The 21,803-nt window shown below is 40.9% G+C and overlaps 2 protein-coding genes across 4 annotated transcripts; one reads left to right on the top strand and one right to left on the bottom strand.

Annotated features, from left to right (window-relative positions):
- Positions 1 to 1,818: 1,818 nt before the first annotated feature.
- On the bottom strand, positions 1,819 to 14,298 carry LOC124864834 (phosphatidylcholine transfer protein-like). Of its 2 annotated transcripts, XM_047359769.1 has the most exons (6): positions 14,108 to 14,298; positions 10,778 to 10,895; positions 8,275 to 8,354; positions 7,990 to 8,161; positions 7,264 to 7,331; positions 1,819 to 2,413 (listed from the first exon to the last, which is right to left on the bottom strand). In XM_047359769.1, exons 1-6 carry the CDS (start codon positions 14,234 to 14,236, stop codon positions 2,339 to 2,341), a joined length of 642 nt encoding a protein of 213 aa, XP_047215725.1. In that variant the 5' UTR covers positions 14,237 to 14,298; the 3' UTR covers positions 1,819 to 2,338. The 2 variants fall into 2 exon arrangements, with proteins under 2 accessions (XP_047215725.1, XP_047215726.1); XM_047359770.1 differs by lacking the exon at positions 7,264 to 7,331.
- A 1,258-nt stretch (positions 14,299 to 15,556) lies between these two features.
- On the top strand, positions 15,557 to 21,530 carry LOC124863950 (transmembrane protein 100-like). Of its 2 annotated transcripts, none has more exons than XM_047358528.1 (2): positions 15,557 to 15,712; positions 20,403 to 21,530. In XM_047358528.1, exon 2 carries the CDS (start codon positions 20,492 to 20,494, stop codon positions 20,894 to 20,896), a length of 405 nt encoding a protein of 134 aa, XP_047214484.1. In that variant the 5' UTR covers positions 15,557 to 15,712; positions 20,403 to 20,491; the 3' UTR covers positions 20,897 to 21,530. The 2 variants fall into 2 exon arrangements, with proteins under 2 accessions (XP_047214484.1, XP_047214485.1); XM_047358529.1 differs by having other exon boundaries at positions 15,563 to 15,712; positions 20,408 to 21,530.
- The last annotated feature ends 273 nt before the right edge of the window (positions 21,531 to 21,803 follow it).

The following is a 21,803-nucleotide window of genomic DNA, read 5'->3' on the forward strand; positions in this document are numbered from 1 at the left end:
CAGGTAATTAGCAGAGCACCTGTTGGACATCCAGGCGGTCTTTTTCTCGCTGCAGTCAAACGTCTCATGTTAGCAAAACTAGTTTAGAATTTAAGGAAATCCTGTACATTTAATCTGGGGGAATCTTTCTCCAGTTATTCCAGGTTCAGGGAGGGAGCAGCAGCCTGGTGGAATTAGTGGTTCAGCTCACTTTGACTTCCTGGAATAACGAACTAGTTTATCCTCAAAACTCACTCCTTCCGTCTGTATTCAAGGAGTTAGTCTGAACAAAAGAACTGGTAGTGAACATAGAGCAGAGTGTAGTTCTTACCTACAGCAGCACCACCGTCAGGTCGAGACAAGGCACCATGAATCCAATGCGCATGCGTGATTGGAAACGCCTGAAACCCCATTGTTTGTTAGATAGATAGATAGATAGATAGATAGATAGATAGATAGATAGATAGATAGATAGATAGATAGATAGATAGATAGATAGATAGATAGATAGATAGATAGGCCATGTTTTTGGGGCAGAAAAAAATTAAACATTTTTCACCATTAATGTGTATTTTTCTATATCCTGTAAAAGTCGACTGAAAAAATTATTAGATAAAAAAAACAACAATCTGCATAACTGAAGGTTCCTCTTTCACTGTCACCTGTCTGCCAGATGCAAGTTAATTATTCCAGATATCCTTTCTGAGCAAAGCTTCCATGGCACATGTAAGCAACCAGCTTCTTCATATGATATGCCGGTTATGCCAAGGAAGTACATGGAAAAACCAAAATAAAAAATATATACAGTAATAATTAATAAATCAGAATATTGTTGAAAATGCATTTATTTCAGTAACTCCATCAGTGAAACACATTGTATAGATTAATTCCACACAGACTGATGTTTTCAAGAGTTTATTTCAGTGAATTATGATGATTTTCTGCTTCCAGTCAATGAAAACATTTAATATTAGAAGATTAGAATATGTATGGTCTATATATACAATTCACAGCAAATGTGAATAAAAGTGTGCACAAGTGTTACATATAGGGTGTGTGAAGCTGTTGGCTACGATGACATTTGACTATTCATGAAAAAAGGGATCCTAATTACATAAACAAAATTGTTATTTCTATTACTTTTCAAAAACATTAGGTATATATATATATATATGCAGTTAAAGGTGTTGGTCGAACATTTTCTGAATAAAACTTTCAGTGAATCAGTCCACTATGCCTTTCTGGGAAGCAAAAAGTTGATCACCTCGCTTCCTCTGCTGCTGCACAGCCATGGATGTTCTGTGCATCATGGAGAATAACCTCATGATCCAGGTTCTGTCTCCAGGTCAGATATCAGTCTTTAGAGCTTATTTTGGTGGTTTCACATAAATCTAAGTAGAAATAGATTCGTGTATATATACAACATTTGCACCAACACGGCTCATTAATGATTTAATGAAGCATTTTTAGCTTAGATGAATTGGATCATTTGCACAGAAACCACAGTAAAAAGTCATTTGGTTTCATTAGAGAAAAGGCACAAGCAGTTGATGGTTTTGTTGGAATCAGAAGAAAAAATTTATTTTAATTTCCAGAACCAGAAAGGTCACAGAACTTAAGTTTCCCCTTTAAAGGCACATCTTTCCTGATGATGTCTTTAATTGTTCCTGCAAATGATGAGAAGAAAAACCAATGCACATAGAAGTAGGTTTCCTCCTTAACATGTAAAGCCATAGATGCTCTGTAAATAGCTAATTTACCAGTAAGCTCCAGACCTTTATGATAGAGGTCATATATTTTTCAGAAAATCCGGTGGAAAGAATAAACAAGAAGCACCAGTGAATTTACATTACATGCATTTTTATTAACACAACTACACTTCATTCATTATCACAATACCAGTGAATCGTAATAGTAAAAGATCCCAATGGGCTCAAGCTTAAAATATATTGCATCAGTCTGATTCAACACGAACTGTAAACAATTACAAACCAAGACAAAGTCATGAAATCATGTCCAAAGAGAGGCAGATTGTTTAAGCAAATACAGCCAAACAGAATGATTAACATTTTCAAATCTTCAAAACAGTCGATTAAAAGAAAATATCCCCAAATGTTCCCAAATGCCAAAGAGAGCGGAGTGCATGATTATTGACATGGGTAACTCAGCACATCAGAACATAATTGATTGACATCAGCCCTTCAATGAGGGCGGCCAGTCCAGCACATCATGCCCGAGTAAACAGGAAGAGCTGCAAAAAACAACATGCCACATTCCCCCCGAACACAACCCTAGAACCCCCCCGTCCCAAAGAGAAAACAGAGCTGCAAGAAAACTCATCAAAGCTCTTCAGCTGCACTCATTTCCTCTCGCAGTATGTTTTGTAATTGCTACAAGCCATCTGCAAATCCTTAATGAAGCCTGGGACCCCGCTCTGGAAGGGAAAACAAACAAAAAACACATACATTAGTCAGGGAGATAAGCCAATAAGACCCACCTAGGAGGGGCAGCAAAAAGGGAACCATTGACGTCAGTCTGCAACACATCAGTAAACAAAAACGAAGGAGAATCATAAAGCAAAGGGAGGGACAGAGAGCGCCCAGAGGCCCAATAACTCAGGGTCATGTATACTAGAGAAAACTAGATTAGGGATGTGAGATTGAAAAGGTTTTCTTATTAGAGAAGATTTCCCCCAAAAAACATCTAAACAACCAAAGAAGCTTGAATTTATTCTGCGTGACAGAGAGAGAAACCAGGCTAAACTAGAAAAATGCTGGAAATGTACAATTTTAATTCAAATTAACTAAGGAGAAAAACAACAACACATCTGGTTTTCTTATAAACAAGTTTAATTTCACAAAACAACAAATCTTCATTTGATACTTTTTAAAGAGTAACTAAACCCGAAGTAAAAGCATAACTCCACCCGCTGACCATAGTGGGCGGTGCCAAGAGACACTGAGGCGGGGCCAAATGTGGGGTTGAGCAGAGGAAGTTAAGTGGGGGTGTGGTCAGGAGGACAAGGGAAAGTGGCAGCTAGCTTAATTTGACATATAGAAACATGGAGAGTGACTGAGCGACACTGGTAGTTTCACTACAGATAGATCTTTGAGGTAGAGGATTTTTAACCCCCCTCATCATCTGAGGTTGAGGGAAGCTTTATAGAGCCCAGCGGGCCCGAGCCTTACCAGTTGGAGCAGCTGGCTCAGGGCACTGACTCAGCGATGCCTGAAGCCGGCGCTGGTGAGGCAGTGGAGAACAGAATGGGTCCAGTTTCTGAATGATGTCAGCAGCATCAGTGCTAACATGGGCTAACGTTCAAAGCAGTAACAAACTTTCAGAAAGCTTACATATACATGTAGATTTATATTATCTAAAGTAGTGGATATGATCGAAGGTATAAAGCATAAAACACTATGATCAATGCTCGCAGGTCCAAGTTCTGACTCGGTTCGGGGGCGTGGGTCTGAGTGAGATGGTTTAATACCTGAATGCCTGGGCTTTGATGTAGACATGGACCAAGCTGTAGTGTCTGGACCAATAGGAAAATTCAACTGCAGTAGCCACCGTTCAACCCAAAGAGGGCAGCACTAAGACGATTTTAGGACAAATACTGCAGAATTAAAGTTTGGATAAGTTTGCATAAAAATATATTCAAAACATTGCACAATAACAAAACAATAGCACCATTAAGGCCCAATTTATATATATAGTTTATCTGCAAAGAAAGTTGATATGGGGTTAGTTCCACTTTAACATAAACCTTTCTTGGCCCATTTTAACCGATTAAATAGATATTAAACTGGTGGTTTCTCGTACTCGTACTCGTCGTCTTCCGCTTATCCGGGACCGGGTCGCGGGGGCAGCAGACTCAGTAGAGACGCCCAGATGTCTCTCTCTCCAGACACCTCCTCCAGTTCCTCCGGGGGGAGCCCAAGGCGTTCCCAGGCCAGCCGAGAGACATAGTCCCTCCAGCGTGTCCTGGGCCGTCCCCTGGGCCTCCTCCCGGTGGGACGTGCCTGGAACACCTCCCGAGGAAGGCGTCCAGGAGGCATCCGATATAGATGCCCAAGCCACCTCAGCTGACCCCTCTCGATGTGGAGGAGCAGCGGCTCTACTCCGAGCTCCTCCCGGATGGCCACCCTACGGAGGAAGCTCATTTCAGCCGCTTGTATCCGGGATCTCGTTCTTTCGGTCATGACCCAAAGTTCATGGCCATAGGTGAGGGTAGGAACGTAGACCGACCGGTAAATTGAGGGCTTTGCTTTTCGGCTCAGCTCTCTCTTCACCACAACGGACCGGCACAGCGCCCCATTACTGTGGCAGCCGCACCGATCCGTCTGTGGATCTCCCGCTCCATTCTTCCCTCACTCGTGAACAAGACCCCGAGATACTTAAACTCCTCCACTTAAGGCAGGAACTCCCCTCCAACCTGAAGAGGACAAGCCACCCTTTTCCGGTCGAGTACCATGGCCTCGGACTTGGAGAAGCTGATCCTCATCCCAGCCGCTTCACACTCGGCTGCGAACCGCCACAGCGCATGCTGTAGGTCTTGGCTAGAGGGGGCCAGCAGCACCAGGTCATCTGCAAAAAGAAGAGATGAAATCCACTGGTCCCCAGACCAGACCCCCTCCGGCCCTTGTCTGCGTCTAGAAATCCTGTCCATAAAAGTTATGAACAGGACCGGCGACAAAGGGCAGCCCTGCCGGAGTCCAACATGCACCGGGAGCAGGTCCGACTTAGTGCCGGCAATGCGGACCAAACTCCTGCTCCGCTCGTACAGGGACCGGATGGACCCTAATAAAGGGCCACCGATTCCATACTCCTGGAGCACCCCCCACAGGGCATCACGAGGGACACAGTCGAATGGTGGTTTCTATGCCTTGTAAATGATTGGTCTTTATGTTCTTTTAGTTTTCCAACATTCAGTCACCTTCATATACAGGGGTTGGACAATGAAATCGAAACACCTGTCATTTTAGTGTGGGAGGTTTCATGGCTAAATTGGACCAGCCTGGTAGCCAGTCTTCATTGATTGCACATTGCACCAGTAAGAGCAGAGTGTGAAGGTTCAATTAGCAGGGTAAGAGCACCGTTTTACTCAAAATATTGAAATGCACACAACATTGTGGATGACATACCAGAGTTCAAAAGAGGACAAACTGTTGGTGCACGTCTTGCTGGCGCATCTGTGACCAAGACAACAAGTCTTTGTGATGTATCAAGAGCCACGGTATCCATGGTAATGTCAACATACCACCAAGAAGGACAAACCACATCCAACAGGATTAACTGTGGACGCAAGAGGAAGCTGTCTGAAAGGGATGTTCGGGTGCTAACCCGGATTGTATCCAAAAAACATAAAACCACAGCTGTCCAAATCACGGCAGAATTAAATGTGCACCTCAACTCTCCTGTTTCCACCAGAACTGTCCGTCGGGAGCTCCACAGGGTCAATATACACGGCTGGACTGCTATAGCCAAACCTTTGGTCACTCTTGCTAATGCCAAATGTCGGTTTCAATGGGGCAAGGAGCGCAAATCTTGGGCTGTGGACAATGTGAAACATGTATTGTTCTCTGATGAGTCCACCTTTACTATTTTCCCCACATCCGGGAGAGTTACGGTGTGGAGAAGCCCCAAAGAAGCCAATACACACAGCAAGACTGGTGAAAGATTGGTTTGATGAACATGAAAGTGAAGTTGAACATCTCCCATGGCCTGCACAGTCACCAGATCTAAATATTATTGAGCCACTTTGGGCTGTTTTGGAGGAGCGAGTCAGGAAACGTTTTCCTCCACCAGTATCACGTAGTGACCTGGCCACTATCCTGCAAGAAGAATGGCTTAAAATCCCTCTGACCACTGTGCAGGACTTGTATATGTCATTCCCAAGACGAATCGACGCTGTATTGGCTGCAAAAGGGGGCCCTACACCATACTAATAAATTATTGTGGTCTAAAACCAGCTGTTTCAGTTTCATTGTCCAACCCCTGTAGGTTTAAGCAGTAAAACATTTTAATGGTGAATGTGTTTAAACTGAGCCATCATGGGACAAACAGTACAGTCTGGTGCATACAACCAGACGAAGAACATGTTAGTCAAATGTAAATTCTGCTATCCTCCAGAAGAAGAAATGCATGTATATTTTGCCCTCTCTGTTAAGTGCCTTGGCACTATCTTAAGCACTTCACACCAAAGCAATGCAAGCCTGGCTGGCATACAGTAGCTTGAAGTCTTGTTTTAAAACAACAGTCTTAAAATGTTTAGGCACCTTTGCAGCTGCAGCAAAAAGTCAGGTGGAAATATGGCAAGCCAAAGGGGTCAAAGTTCTTGTGCTTTGCAATGCCTGGTGATGTCCAACAGCACAGTGAGAAAGGGCACTAGACGTTTAATACAACCAGACACTAAGTAGACATCCCCAGAGACTAACAAGTGCCACCTGGCAAGTAAATGGTGACTCCATGCAAGAGACACATCTTCAACATTTCAACATTTTTGACTGACAAACAACCACAAGGGCACAAAGTAAAAGCTCAGAGACCAAGTGTGCCTTGTTGAACATAACCTGTTATATTACACCCTCCTTGGTAACAAAGATGGTTGGTTTAAGGGTTATTTCCAGCTCTAAATAAGTAAAAGGAAACCAAACATTTGGCTTTATTTTCTGGCTGACTGCAGTGTCATGGTTCAGATTAATGCATTTAATTATTTAACCATCTGTGTCTGAAATAAGACAGCCTTCTTGGTATCTTCTATTTTAAAGAAACTGCACAGAGACAAGTCACACTTACTCACACAGAAGAAGACAGAAGCGAGTTTCAGACAAAAATGAGAGACCTGAGAAGAATGTCTTCTATGACTTAAATGTCTTACAGAAGAATAATAAGTTACACAAAAATAAGGTAACGGTTGTTTAAACTGACTTGAAAAAAACCTTGTTTTTTCAAGTGTGTTCAATAGTATAGTCTATAGGTGGAAATGCTTTGTGCATAAAGTGTGACTCACAAAAATAAGTGCCTTTATCAGATTATTCTTTTCCTATTTCATGTCTTCTCTGTTTTGCTCAGCATGTTGAGCTCTTCCCATTTCTCCTGCAATCCCTCATGAGGAAACATTCCCATATAAGACCATGGCCAACAAGACACCTGTACAGGCATGAGAGCATGTTTCCCTCAGGATTTCATCGTTTCTTTCTGCATGGTTATTTTACAACTCCACAGCTGGTGAACATTCCTGTCAGACGACTTTGATCACACCATATAAAACATGACCGCACCCACCTTCGCTGCCCAGTTCACCAGCCAGGTAGGAATCATTCCCCCAGGGTTGTCAAAGTAGTTCAAGAACACTGAAACAAAGCACAAGATTGGTTCTCTCACAAGGGCTTCAATTACTAACTGGCTCAACAAAAAAATCCAGAATGGGAAATTATTAAATGGATAACCTAAATATTCAACACGAGCTTAGAGAATAAAAATTAATTCAAAGTTGAAGCAAAACATAACAAATTCACCGTGGCATCACCAAGGAATACAGTAAAAGAAAGAAATCTGAAGAATTACACAAAACATCCAAAACAGATTTAGTATTAGATTTAATGTAAAATGAGTGCTGATCTCTAATTTCCTGGGGGCCAAAAACAATGACTTGTCTTCTAGCCATCCACTAATTGGTTCATACATCTGACATAAATATAAAGTAGATACAAGGCGATGTTCTCTGTGAGACTCCATCATCTAAGATGAGACACTGAATAGAATTGACCCCAAAACAGAACCTTCAGGAATCCCAGAAATAATTTTAGTTTGCTTAGATTTGATCTATTAAAACATCAAATAATGGTGTTAAGGATTTTGACAGGTGAGTGATAATTATCAGAGTATTTAGGGAAAAGTGGTGAAAAAAGACAAAAGAAATCTAAAGTTGTCATCACAAAATGTCAGTTTTTGCTCAACAGTATCAGACTGTCCATTACTTTGTTCTGTATTATTCAGCCAGTTAGTCACCTTTAGTGCCACTGGCTCCATCGCTCTCCATGGCGACGCTCTGCTTGTAGTCCTTCACCCTCAGCACACCTTTCTTCTCTGCACATGCCGTCTCCGCTGAGCTTCTGGCCAGGATCACCCAGATCTTTCGGCCATCTACGTCCAGGTCTCTCCGCTCCCTTATGTACACATACTGAGGTTTAAGTAGTTGGGGAATATGGTCCACTGAATTAGATTCCATAAAATGAACCTAATTATAAAACAACAAAGGAGGTCATGTGTTTGGTTTTGAGAACTAAAGGATACATCTCTGTTTGACAGAGGAAACGGGTACTTCACTTCCCAGTAGATCGCTGTTTGTCCACCAAAGTCCTTCTCATAGAGCTCTGAATGAACAAAAATGACAAAAGTTTAATAAAACAGCATCTAAACAGTAGAAATCTACTAAACTGCTCCAAGATTATTTAAAAGGTGTGTGAAGCTCTGATAATCTGAGGGGAGCACATCTATCCTGGCAGCCAAAGAAAGAAGAGATTTTGTTTGATCAACTTCTCAGCATTTTATCTGCATAAAATGGTGAAGCTGTTGTGATTTCATGAAGAAGACACAGTAGATTGCAACGCTAAAGCTGCAGCCATTATGTGCAGCTTGCTTCATTACTTAACTAGTCTTGGTTTTCTTGCTCCAGTTATTGCTGTTTTCACTCCTGAATGCTCACCTTCCCGTGTTGATAATTAAGTTTGTGTATCTTGAAACTCTTTGCCCCTACAGCCAGATTGAGACGCGGGGGAATTGGAGCGCCGGGTCCCTTCCCTCGCCTGCAACCCGACTCCCACAGCAGCAGCCAAGTTAAGGTGGTTCTGGCATCTAGTCAGGATGCCTCCTACGTGCCTCCTTTTGGAGGTCTTCCAGATATGTCACACTGAGAGGACACCCAGAGTCAGAACCAGAACTCGCTGGAGGGCTTTGTGATTCCCCAGAATGAGCTGGACAACATGACTGGGAAGAGGAATGTCCGGGTTTCCCTCCTGGCCCTGTTACCCTTATGACCTGGATAGGTGAAAGTTGATAGATGGAAGGACAGACTGAGTTTTTTCATTATTTTATTACTATTTATACGGTTTTCTCTGCTTCTGCGGTGATTTTAGTCTTTGTCTTCTCAGGTGCCTTCAGTTCTTTGTCCGGCCACCTCCTTTCATTTCTACATTGTTCCATTTTGGGTTTTTTCTACTTCATTTTCTAAACTATTTTGTTTTTATGTACCTAACCATGTTATGGTTAGGTACATAAAAACAGGTGACTGTGGCTCAGTAGGAAGAGTCTTGCAATCAGAAGGTTGTGGGTTCGATTCCAGCTTCCTCCTGCCATGTGTTGTTGTGCCCCTGGGCAAGGCACTTAACCTCAAGTTGCCTACCGATCTGCGTATCGGTGTATGAATGTGTGAGTGCAATTGGTTGAATGTGGCTCTAGTGCAAAGCGCTTTGAGCGGTCTGTATGACTGGAAAAGCGCTATATAAGTTCAGTCCATTTAACATGTCACTTTTTTTGGCGAGAAGGTTCATTTTGTTTCTGTTGTCACTGTTCACTGTTTTGGACGATTCTTAATAACGACCCAGTGTTCTGAATTGTCTGAGTATTTTAAAGAGCTCATGACGTGTTTTATTTTTGTTTTGTGCCAAACCCATTTAATGTACTTAATCTTATTATAATCTGACCTGAACACACTATTCCAGACAAGCTCCTGTAGGACTTCGGAAACTCTACAAGTTTACGTTTGTGATGGTAGGACAGAAAATGCTTTTTCCTGGCATGCTGATGAGGAACCCAATATGTTAACACCTATTTTGTCCTCCTCACCATCCTCCTCATTGTCTTCTTCACTGTCCTCCTCAGTCTTGTTTGTCTCACTTCCAGTAGTTTTAATCTTTTTACCCATTTCTCTGTAGATATGCGAACTTTTAGAACAGCAGCATACTTTGGCACAAGAGTCCAAAATTGTTAAACATGAAGTTATTAAAGTGAATTATTTCAATTCTGATCTGTGGAAACCAAACGTTTAACTATTCCAGTCATGGTCCTGCTTCGCTAAGCAAACCGACTCCAAAGTGAATCCGAAAGGTCTGCAGCTGAGCTGTTAGTCATGGAGGCTCAGTTAAAAACACAGTTTCTAAATATAATAGAGAATACATTTTATGAGAAATCTTTTTAAAAATACCTTTAACCTTTTGATGTCATTTAAGGCAACAAGACAGATGGCACCTCAAACAGAACTAAATGAATCATTTCCACAAATTTACTAGACTTTAAAAGTCAAATAGACGATACAATAAAACCTCTGTTGCCACTGCAGCACAGTCGGAAACTACACATTTGATGACACGTGTGTGTATGTATGTGTGTGTGTGTGTGGTGGGCCCTGACATGTCCTTTGGATCCAGCATTGGTAATGCATCTATGAGGTTCTGGTGTCTTCAGACTGTCGGACGCTCCAGTTACTGACAGATAACGCTGCTGCGGCTTCTGTTACGCCCTCTGCTGCCCACCTTAACAAATCAAACCATTTACAGCCTCATCGCTGGTCTGCAGGTCAAAACTGGACCATTCCTTCCTCTCCTGATAGAACCTGTCGCTACAGCTACAGCATGTTACCTGCTTGTTTCTGCAGATGTGCCAAGACAAGAATGTTAGAAAGAACAGACACACATGAAAATGGCTGTAACCAGTAGTAAGATGATGATTTCTGAGACAATGAAGATGCTTCTGAGAGAGAACAGGAGTGAACTTCACCTCACCGGGTTTTTTTGTTTACCTTTTACATATCCATCCCAATGTTTCCGATACATCAAGTCCATGTAGACATCTGCACAAAGCTCTGGGGTGCAGCCTCCAAGAGCACCAAAGACTTTGTACTCATAAAGTCCAGTTTCCTGCAAACAGTACATGAAAGTTCTGTCTTCCAACTGCAGGCCAAATGCCACACCCACACTGTGAACAACTAAACCCAAACCACTCAGCTGTGATCAGAACTGGGCTGCATCGCTCCTTTTTCTCTCTCCGGCAGGGGAGAAGTTCTTGGATTTACTTCATCAGGTTCAGATAAACAGATTTTATTTTTTATTATATTTTACAGCACTGAAAAAACATTAATTAGAATAATTTTATTTTATTTTATTTATAGCTTGCCTGGAAAATACAGGATCTGTACAACAGTTTTATTTTATTTTTTTATTTCCTTTTTTGCCAAAGATTTAATGTCTGAAACTGAAACTCTTTAGGTTACCTGGAGCTGACATTATTGTCCTCTTATTAATAGCATAGTGCATTTTAAAAACTAATTGATGGTAAACCTATCTGAATAGTTGGAGCTGGAGTAAAGCTGCCTAACTACCCCTCAAAGGTTCTGTAAGGTTAAGTAAAAGCAAGGGAAATAAAATCCTGCTTACAGGTAATAAAAACCCACAAATCAGCTTGTTGAAAACACTTAATATTACAACAAAAAAAATAAGAAATGTTGGGTTGTTTCCTCTTCAATCATAGCGAAGGCTGCTGACATGACAGTTGTCCAGCAGACAGTCACTGACGCTGGGATGGGAAGCCATCAAAGCTCATTGCCGAAGAAGCTGGCTGTTCACAGAGTGCTGCATCCAGCTTTAATAATGGAAAGTTGAGTGAAAGGAAAATCTGTTAGAAATCAGTGCACATGCTCTTCATGCATATTGATCTGATGTGATATTCTAATTTTCTGACAAACTGAATTTTGGGTTTTCATTAACTGTAAACAAAACGCTCGACATGGATCACTTTGTCCAATGACTATTTAGGAGTTTCACTTTCTCAACTGAATTACTAAAGCAAATGTTTACTGAAATAATTCTGCAGAAAATAAAGCGATGTGGTCTTAATTATAGGGATTTATCGCCCACCCAATTACAATGATCTGTTCATTTCGGAGTTTTCAGACTTTTTGACAAGTTTTATTGCTCATTATGAAAGGATTCTCATAGTGTGGGACTTTAATATTCACTTCTGTTGTGAGGCTAAACCCCTGGTTAAAGACTTCTTGAATATAACTGATTCCTTAAATCTCACAACTTGTGTCTGGGCCAACAAGTTTGGGCCACACCCTGGACCTTGTTTCGGGCCTCGATGAGCTGGTGACTGAAAACTGTGCTTTACCTATTTTAGATCATTCAGTAATTGTATTTGATACTTTATTTCCTCTGGTTTCTGGAAGGGAAAAATGCAACACAGGTCAGCCTAAAAAAGAACCCCACACCCTGGCTTAATGTGGAACTCCTGAACCTGAGGTGAATCTGTAGAGAAGCCAAGCGTTGCTGGAGATGTTCTAGATGAGAAGTATTTCTAACGCCTGGTGATGTCTTCAGCTAAAGCAACCTAAATTTAAACTTTTCCATAAGGGTAAACCAACCACGCAGTTTAAATTTGACAGCCAATGACTTTCTTACATTTTTCAGACATGGGGCCGTAACACCGAGAAACCAGATTTCTGTCGGTAGTTCGTCAGATTACTCAGCTGCTTCACCCGCTGCTGCTGGTCAAGGGTTCTTTGACTTCCAGGTTTTCTCCCTGTCTGGATTACCTGCAGTTTTTATGCAGCTCGATGTACAACCTGTCTCTAGGACCCTCTGCCAGCCTGGGCCATAAAGGAACTGTGGTCAGTATTAGGACCATATGTTTTTATTAAATACCTCATTGATTAGTTGAGTCTTCCCTGCTTGCTTTAAATCAGCTGTGGTAAAACCAATCCTGAAGAAGCCTGGACTAGATGTCTACTCAGTTGCAAACTATGGACCCATTTCACAACCATCGTTTCTGTCTAAGGTCTTTGAAGAAGTTGTTTCCAAGCAGTTTCCTGACTATTTGTAACCAAATAATCAGTTTGATCTTTTTCAAGTCTGCTTTTAGATCTAACCACTCCACTGAAACAGCATTAGTCAAAGTGGTTAATGATCTGTTGGTAAACGCAGACAATGATCTTATTTCTGCTTTACTACTACTAGATCTCAACCCTGCTTTTAGAGGTCTGCCACTGGGTTAGAGAGTGGCTGCTTGCAATTTAACCCAAACTGGCAAATATGAGCACCTTACTCCAGTATTGTTATCTCGTCATTGGTTACATTGTCAGGTCCCAGCAGATTTTAAAGTCTTCCTGCTTACCTACAAGGATCTAAATGGTTTGGTGCCTGTTGCATTTGTACGAGCAGCCCCGTGCTCTCTGATCTCAGGCTTCTGGCCTTTCAACTGGTCCTGCTGCTAGAAGAAAACCTGTTGGGGAGCACTTTCTCTCCTTCCGTGACCCATTTTTGTGGAACAGTCTCCTTCAAGTTAAAAGGCAGCCATGTTCTGTGGAGGTTTTTAAAGCTAAGCTGAAGACCCACTTGTTCACCTTAACTTGAGCATCTTATTCTTATGCCTACTGTTTTACTGCTTCCTTTGGTGTTTCCTTGTTTTAATTGTTGTAAACAGCACTGTTCTTATTATTATTATTCTGTTTGTGAATATTTATAGCAGTTTCACTGCTCTGTTTGCATCTAAACTAGATTCAGTTTAAAAACCTGATCTAAGAGGTCAAAAACCAAAAAAACGACCCTTACTTGACTTTGGAGCAAGTGTGTTTCGATCATTTGGGCTCTCAGTAATTTAAAGAAACAAAACGATCAATGAGTTTAATAAACTCAAGTTGTGATGCTGTAAATGAAGGATTAAAGGTGTTATTTAAAAATAAATCACATTTTAGATCAATTATTTATCTTTAAGATGAATAAATAAGTATTAAACTCAAACACTTTTCCATACCCAGTGTTTTTTCCATTTCCTATTTAACCAGTCGTGGAAAATGTAAAAAAAAAAAAAAGAAATCCTGACTTTTCTAGGCTGGGCAGGAACTCTGCTGAACTGGTTTCTGAAGGAGTGAAATCAGGACGCTGTTTCCGGAGTTTTCCACCTCTGGCCGCTAGGACCTCACATCTGACGCGTTATTTGGTAATAAAAGCATTCATGAAAACATGATGATGTTTTAGAAGGGCAGGGATGGGAGAACATCTGCTGCAGGTTCTGCTGCAGATGTTCTGCAGAGGACCCAGTCCCTCCACAAGCAGACTGCCGCAGGTTTTCCTACCTTATCGTAAAGCCGGTGGATCTGGACTTCCATCGTCTCGGTGAAGAGCTCCCAGCCTCCATCCAGCTGCGGCTCGTCCAGCTCCTTCCAGGCGCGCTGGAACTCCTCATCACTGAACTGCAGTGACATGACGGCTCAGCTCCTCGGACAGCGGCCGCCAGCTGAGCTGTCAGCCCGGAAACAACAACGCAGCTTCCGCCTAAAAACACCAAAATAAAAGCTCGACACATATATGCCTCAGTGCCAAGTTCAGGCTGTTTTCTGTTCAGGTGCCAAGCTTGCATTCACCATAATGTGCCCCATAAAGCCCCAAGGTTAAGATTTTCAGGAAATTTGAATGTCAGACCTTACCACTGTTAAAGTCATCTTACAGCCTACACATCATGGAAAAGTCTGCTGACTTGACTGTTGACCAGCAGACGGCCACTAACCTGCTCTACAAGAAGGTTAAACTCTTTGCTAAAGGATCACTGTGTGCTGTTTGCGAGCATTTAATGAAAAGTTGAGTGGAAGGAAGAAATGCTGTAAAAAGATTCACAAAAACTAAAATATTACCACATAGATCCTCCCTTACTTCCATATAGCATGAATATAACATCTATGCTGCGTATTGCTTTATTTGACACAATATATGTTGTGAATTAATGCTATATAAATCAACTGATTTGAATTGAATCACTTGATTTTGAAATTCTTTCTTTATATTTTACTTCTGAGTATTGATATTCAAGATTTTTGAGCTGGAGCTCAGAAAGATGTGTTCAAAAATTAAACCTTTGCAATCTGGCTTTCTATGTTGCTATTGGAGTAGCGGCTTCTTCCTCTCTGAGTGGCCTTTCAGTCTTTCATGGCATTCTCTGACCAGCAGCATCTTCACAAGGTCTGCAGCTTTTGTTCTTTTGTCCTTTCCTGAACAGTATGATGGTTGGACATCTCCATGCTGTTTATGCTTACGTATAACTGCTGGAACACATAAATGTGGAACCGTCAGTCATGTGAAAATGGAAACCTAAGAATGAATCAGACTTGTGGAGGTCCATAACTCTCCTCCTGATATTTTGGCTGATTGCTTTTGATTTTTCCATGATGTCACACAAGGTAGCAGAAGGTTTGAAGTCTTCTTAAATCAACAAGTTTGTCTTGATCTTACTAAAATATTCTCAACTAACCTATTAGAAGCTTACAAAGCCATGACATCATCACTTGGGTTTTCCCTATTGCCTTAAAGGCAAAATAGTTATAATGTTGGCAATGCTCTTTATTTGAGGAAACTAATAAAAATAACTGACCCAAAACAGGAAACGTTTTGCCAGATTTAATGTCGGATTTGACTTTTACTTTTAGAACAGAATTATTTGATAATTGCATTTTTTGTATTTTATTTTGAAAAACTGAGCAGGAAGCGTCCCTTTCCGTGATTGCTGGCAGACACAGACGCTTGACGTCCTCCTCAGTGAGGATGGCAGTTCGGCCAACAAGCATTATTACTCAGGACTTACAGAGAGTCGGACTGCAGACCGAACCGAACCGGGCAGAATTCTTTAGGAACCGCCTTGTTTCAGTTACAGACAGCTTTGGACCCTTGGTGTGGGTATAACTTGTGAGGTAACAAATCTTTCTAAGTTCTAATTTCAACAGAATTTATTATCCTTCAAATAAAAGCAGCAACGTAACTAATGATGAGTTAATTTCGCCTTCAGCAGCTTTTATTCCATTTTCTAGGATTTAATCGTAATATATGCAGCTGAACGTGGCTGTGTGCTTTGATTTATTTTCATATTTCTGGATATGATATCTGGTAAAGTGTCTTACATTATTTGGGACTGTATAAATAAAGCGAATTGAACTAGAAGGTGAATTAGTGCGCATGTGTGGGAGGAAGATTTAAAACCTGATTTTTCTCTAGTTCCCAGATCCATTAAATTAATTCACTCTGCAGAGACTTTTCTCTTTGATTTCACTCATCTTGCTTAAATTGTCCTTCACAAATTACACTACAATTTATTCTTAATTAACTCTTACTTTATTTAGGCTCTCCTCGTACAGTCTCTACAATTTCCTTCAAGGAAAACACAAATAGTTCAGTTTATTCTTGCTTCTTTGACTAACTGTTTGTTTCTTGCTCTTAAATGAATGTAAACCAAAGAAGTCTGTTGGTTCCTCTAACAAGAAAAACAACATCCCAGTTTGCAGTTTCAGAGGCTTTTTATTTGTTGTTGCTTTAAGTTATTGCAGTTTTAATGCTTTACATGAACAGATTGTGGAGAATAACTTGCATTCTTCACAGTAATGCTCCTGTAAGATCCAAACTGAAACAGTGTCCACTGTGCAAATCATTCCCAACAGTCCCCAAAACGTTTTTCATCTTTGGATTTTATTTATTCAATCGCTGCGTCTTGTTGCATTTTAATATTTCTAGAAATTTTTGGCGAACACAAAAGATATGTATTTGTTTTACAACATATCTGCAAATTGGACCCAACCAAAAATAAACCCCTAAGACTTTATTGCAACGCCAGGAAACAAATACAAGTCTCAAAACTGTTGTTTTTTAAATTTTTGGTCCAGAACTTAATTTTTTCATTTACAAGAAGAAGGTTGATTTAGTTTCTCCTGAACTGTTTCTGTGTTGATTTGGCCCATGTGTGTTTGGACCCGCCACCTGCTGAAAGACCCAGTTTTAAGCCATTTTCAGTTTTCTGTCAAAAGCCTCCAGATTTTTATTTAAAATCTCCTGAAGATTCAAAAAATTCATGATGCCGTGCAGTATAAAAAGAGACCTGGAAGCTCTGGTGGGGAAATAGGCCCACAGCATTTAGTCTTTGTTTAACAATAAACCGTATGTTGATGTGAAACAAGAATATTTTTAATAATGATGCCACAGAAAGCTGTTAAAATGTTCATAACAAGAGCTTGAGGAGAGCCATGTCAGGTTAGCAGGTGGTTCTTCATTGCGTGGAATGGATTTTGTTCAGACTGCTAAACTTCAAATGTTTCAGACATCCAAAGAAGCTCAGTCTGTTTAGGTGTTCAGACCTTTATTTAGCACCATCCCGATGTTCGTACCAAGTCTCAACCAGAGATGGTAACGTAATAAGCTAAGGTGACCAGATTTCTGAAGTCAAATCTGGGGGCATTTCCAGCTCGGAGATTAATAGAATTAAATGTTATCAAGATATAATGAAAACATTGGTACAGTTAAGGTGTCATTTATTTAAAAATATTTATTCATAATTAAACAAAAAAATCAAACCTAATAGCAGGAAAGTGTCTATCCACACTTGTTAGAATTTCATAAGAGTAATAAAATGAATAAAGTAATATTACTATTAATATCCGTCTTCTCTCCTTTCCTTCTTTTTTCTAACACTTTCTTTACCTCCTCTTAGCTTTACTGTTTTTTCTATCAGCCTATTTCCCTCCTCTCTATCTAACTCCTCCCATTTTCCTCTGCTCTGCAGTCGTTCACTGTTCTTAAACAGACATAATATAATCACAATCCCCATACTGAAAAAATACAATTTAACGAATAAAATAAAATTAGTTTTTTATTTCAGATATCCTTTAGAAATTGGTTATTTTGAGATGAGAAAATAGGATAATCCTAATATAATCTTATAAATATTAACGTTTCTTTAATAATTTGACCAGTTTCCTCAGCTGATGAAATGCCAAAATTGTTATAATTGTTAATTGTTATATTTAGCAATGAAACCCAACTATTTTTATCTGGAGCTAATAGCTAATACAACAGAAGAAATGCATATTTAACCATGTGGTTGTCTCTCCCTCCTCATCATTTTCAGTTCATGCAGTTCTTGCCTCATTCAGTTTCCCTGTTACTAACTGCTTTATTTTCTTTGAGGAACTTTCAAATGTCCAAACACTCCTCAGCCTGAAAGTCTGTGTTCACATATAACAAAACAACTAATAACTAGCTCTGAAAATATAAAGGTCACTAATCAACTCTAAAACATCTTACTTTGGACGAACCCTTGTTGACACTGTAACTCCATTTTCCTAATTCAGGCAGCGCTTAAAAAGTGATTTCTCCTTCTGTCCCTTACTCAGCTGCTACTCCCTGTCTCCCGTCTTGCCTTTTCTTGTTCTGTTCGTTCATCAAAGCTTGGTTTATTTGCATTTGGGTCCTCACCTTTAGTAGAACAAAACCCATCCAAGCCTTATTTTGTTTTACTTGGGCACAGGGAATGTTGACAACACTATTAACGTTTTCTACCGCGAACCAAACCTTCGTCACGGGCAGGATCAGTCCAGTCCAATAATCAGCCTAGTCCAAGGATCAGCCAAGTCCAAGGCAGTGAACTTCTTCTACTCTCTCTGTGACGTTAATAGTGGGGCGACCAGCTACCATAACAGCAGTTGTTGCAACATGTTCACCTGCACTTTCTACCCCCAGCTACCGTAATAACAGTCTACGAAACATTTTTTATTCTCATTCACAAAACGCTAAAATCGGGGACATTTTTTGGGGCACAGCTTTACCCAGGGACATGTTGTCTAAAACGGGGACGTCTGGTCACCCTAGTTTAAGACTCCATCTCCAGTGACGTTTAATTAGCAAAATAAAAGACTTCAGACTGGCCATGGACTTGTGCCCTAAAGACTTGAGGTGTGTCTTGGACTCGTGGTGGTCTAACCACGAGAGACCCGAGTCATAGTATAGAGTGAAAGGAAGTTGATATCTGAGCTCCAGACTGCAGCTGCATGTTTTACTGAGCTTATTTTACTGAGCTTGATTATCAGCCAGTGATGTTGGTGGACTATTATGGGATGTTAATGGTTCATAACAATCTGATCATGTTAGCTGTAGCTTCACAATAATGACCACATGAATGTCTCTCTGACTGAACGTTGAATTGAATTACTTTAAATCATTTTGGAAACAAAATACACATTCTCTCACTGCTAAGCTAGCTACTACATTACAGGACACTTCAGGCTGAAAATGTCAAAATAAAAGCACTTCCTGATCCGTTCATTTACAGTAAGGAAGGGCATTTTCAATCCTCAACGGGTCAGTGTCAAGCAAGGTTTAGATGTGTCTCTGCTTCTACACACCTGAATCAAATGTACGGCTCATGTGTTACCCAGTGATGGACTGTCGACCTGTCCAGGCCCAGTGAGGAGAACAAAACCAGATTTAGAGTAACATCTAATGAAGGCATGGACAATATGAAGACAGCTGTTAACTTAGTCATTCCAAAGATAGAAAAGCAGAATTTCAACATGAACAGGTTTTAATCTCTTTCTCGTATTTCCTTGGAGCATAAAGGCATGTTTAGATTTATAATAGGGTAAGTATTACATTTTATCTTCTTTCAAATTAATTTAATGCAGCATTTAGCAGATTTTAGGACGGTAAATTAAATATCAAAAGAGTAAAAGATAATTGTTACTAAATATTAAAAGACAGAAAGATAATCATTAAATGATCATGTGATAATTTAGACCTGAGGACAAACAGTCCAGGTTTGGACTCCTGCAGAGTTATTTACTCATTACTGATTTTCTGCTCACTCCAGTTTCCTGGTCAACAACTTACTGCTAAATACTTACAATACAGTATCTGCAATACTGTGAACATTTTTCACTTTCTGTGCCGATAAAATCCTAGTCCTGCATGCTGTTTTTTCTGTCTTTCCTGTCTTTAGATTAGCCCACATGCTGGAATGTTAAACTCCCACATCCAGAGGTTGTGAAATCCAATGAGAGCTTTAGATTTAACCCAAAGATTGATACTGATCCTGAGGTCCAGTACCAAGAGTCCACACAAAATCAAACCTGTTTACAAGCAATGATTCTGTTCTGGGAATAGCAAGATGAACTCCTGCAGCATCTGGCTGGGATGAAGCAAGTTTTGCCTCCTTTTCTTTGTCCCTCAGCATCTGAATCACAGCTTTGCATCAGGAAAACATGCAGGCAGAAGAAGGAGGGGACGGTTGTGAAACTGCTTGTGATTTCAAAGCTTCTTGCACTTCAATGAGCGGCCCGTATCTTGCGCTCTCCAGGGAATGTCTCGGCTCATGCTGGGCTGAGCAGAACTGCGTCATTCTCCCCTGACTGGGTTAAGAGGAAGCCTGGATTGTGCAAAGAGGTTACATTGGTTTATTGAAGCAGCATGTGGTGGTCAGAGTGGGCTGGTGAATTGTGAAATAGGATGTGGAAATCAAACCAGAAACATCTGCTTGGTCTCGTTTCTTTTGCATTGTGCAACTAAAATTGGCCTTTTAACATTTTCACTGGTTTGTTTACTGCTTGGTTTGTTTCTCCTCAGATTAGGAGATCCTGAACCTGGAAAAGAGGGCAACAACGAGGAGCCATCTGTAGTTGGTAAACACAGAGCAGCTGGATCCTGATCCTGCAATGCCAGAAGAACTTAACAAAGACGCAATGAAAACGCCAGCGACCTCAGAAAAGCCCAAAGCCGACGAGCAACCAGCAGTCTCCATGACGACTGTAAACATCCCCCTGGTTAATGAGGTCCAGCTGACCGCAGCCACCGGGGGCACAGAGCTCTCATGCTACCGCTGCACTGTCCCATTTGGTGTGGTGGTCCTCATCGCTGGTATTGTGGTCACCGCGGTGGCGTACAGCTTCAACTCGCACGGATCCACCATCTCCTACTTCGGGCTGGTGCTGCTCTCCGCCGGACTGGTGCTGTTAGCCTCCAGTGCCGTCTGCTGGAAGGTGAGACTGGAGAGGAAGAAGGAGAGGCGACGTGAGAGTCAGACCACCCTGGTCATCAACCAGAGGAGCATTTTTACATGAACCCGCTTTCCTAAATCCGTGAAGAGGACTCTCTGGAATGTAATCCGACATCATTGCGTTTCTGACCTGTAAAAGCTCCAACAGCAGGCCTAGAACTGAAGGCTTTGAAGACACCGTCAGGGGTCTATTTGTCAAAAAGACGACAAGCATCTGGAGTGCTGGAAACGCAGCCAGGAGGAATGTTTCACAATTAAAATGAATTACCACTGTGCACAGTGGTGGAGAGGAAGTCTTCGATTAATCCGCTGCCGCATGTGGCAGATTTGATTCCAACAGGAAGGGCTGTGGAAAAGAAAGGCTCAGGATGGAGGACAGAACCAGGAAAATCCACAATCATATTTATCTTACAGGCCTGCTGTGGGAATAAGGTACATGATGAGCTGGAAGGGAGGGCAGGTCGGGACTGGTCAACCTTTCATAAACGTTCTCCTGAAGCACTTTCATCTTCCACATCATTGTTGATTACAAACCTTATCTGTTAGCAAATTTAATATCATGCAAAATTTGGACTTGCTTACTTTGGAGACATTTAAATATAAACCTCATGTTTATGGTCCACAATGTAAGAGATATGAATCTAGAAGTTATTGCATGTATAACAAGATGAGTTGCAATAAAGCCATCGATATTCCAACATGTGGCAGATTTTAGAATAAACTGGTAGTTTGATGAAGGCTGATGGAAAATAAGAAGTCCATGTGATCACTGGCCTTTTGAAAGGATATGTGACTCATTGCTCTGAATTTTTTTCACATTTTATCACTTATTTATCTCCATAAAACAAATTATTCTTTCTAGATTATTACCTATGTAGCTGATAAAATGAAAAAAACAATAAGATTCAGGGGGATTTCTTGACGGAAGCACATTGCATGAGTAATAACAGGTTAATAGCGTTGTTCCAAAT

This window comes from Girardinichthys multiradiatus, chromosome Y (genome assembly GCF_021462225.1).
Source record: "Girardinichthys multiradiatus isolate DD_20200921_A chromosome Y, DD_fGirMul_XY1, whole genome shotgun sequence".
In the NCBI taxonomy this organism is placed as follows: domain Eukaryota; kingdom Metazoa; phylum Chordata; class Actinopteri; order Cyprinodontiformes; family Goodeidae; genus Girardinichthys; species Girardinichthys multiradiatus.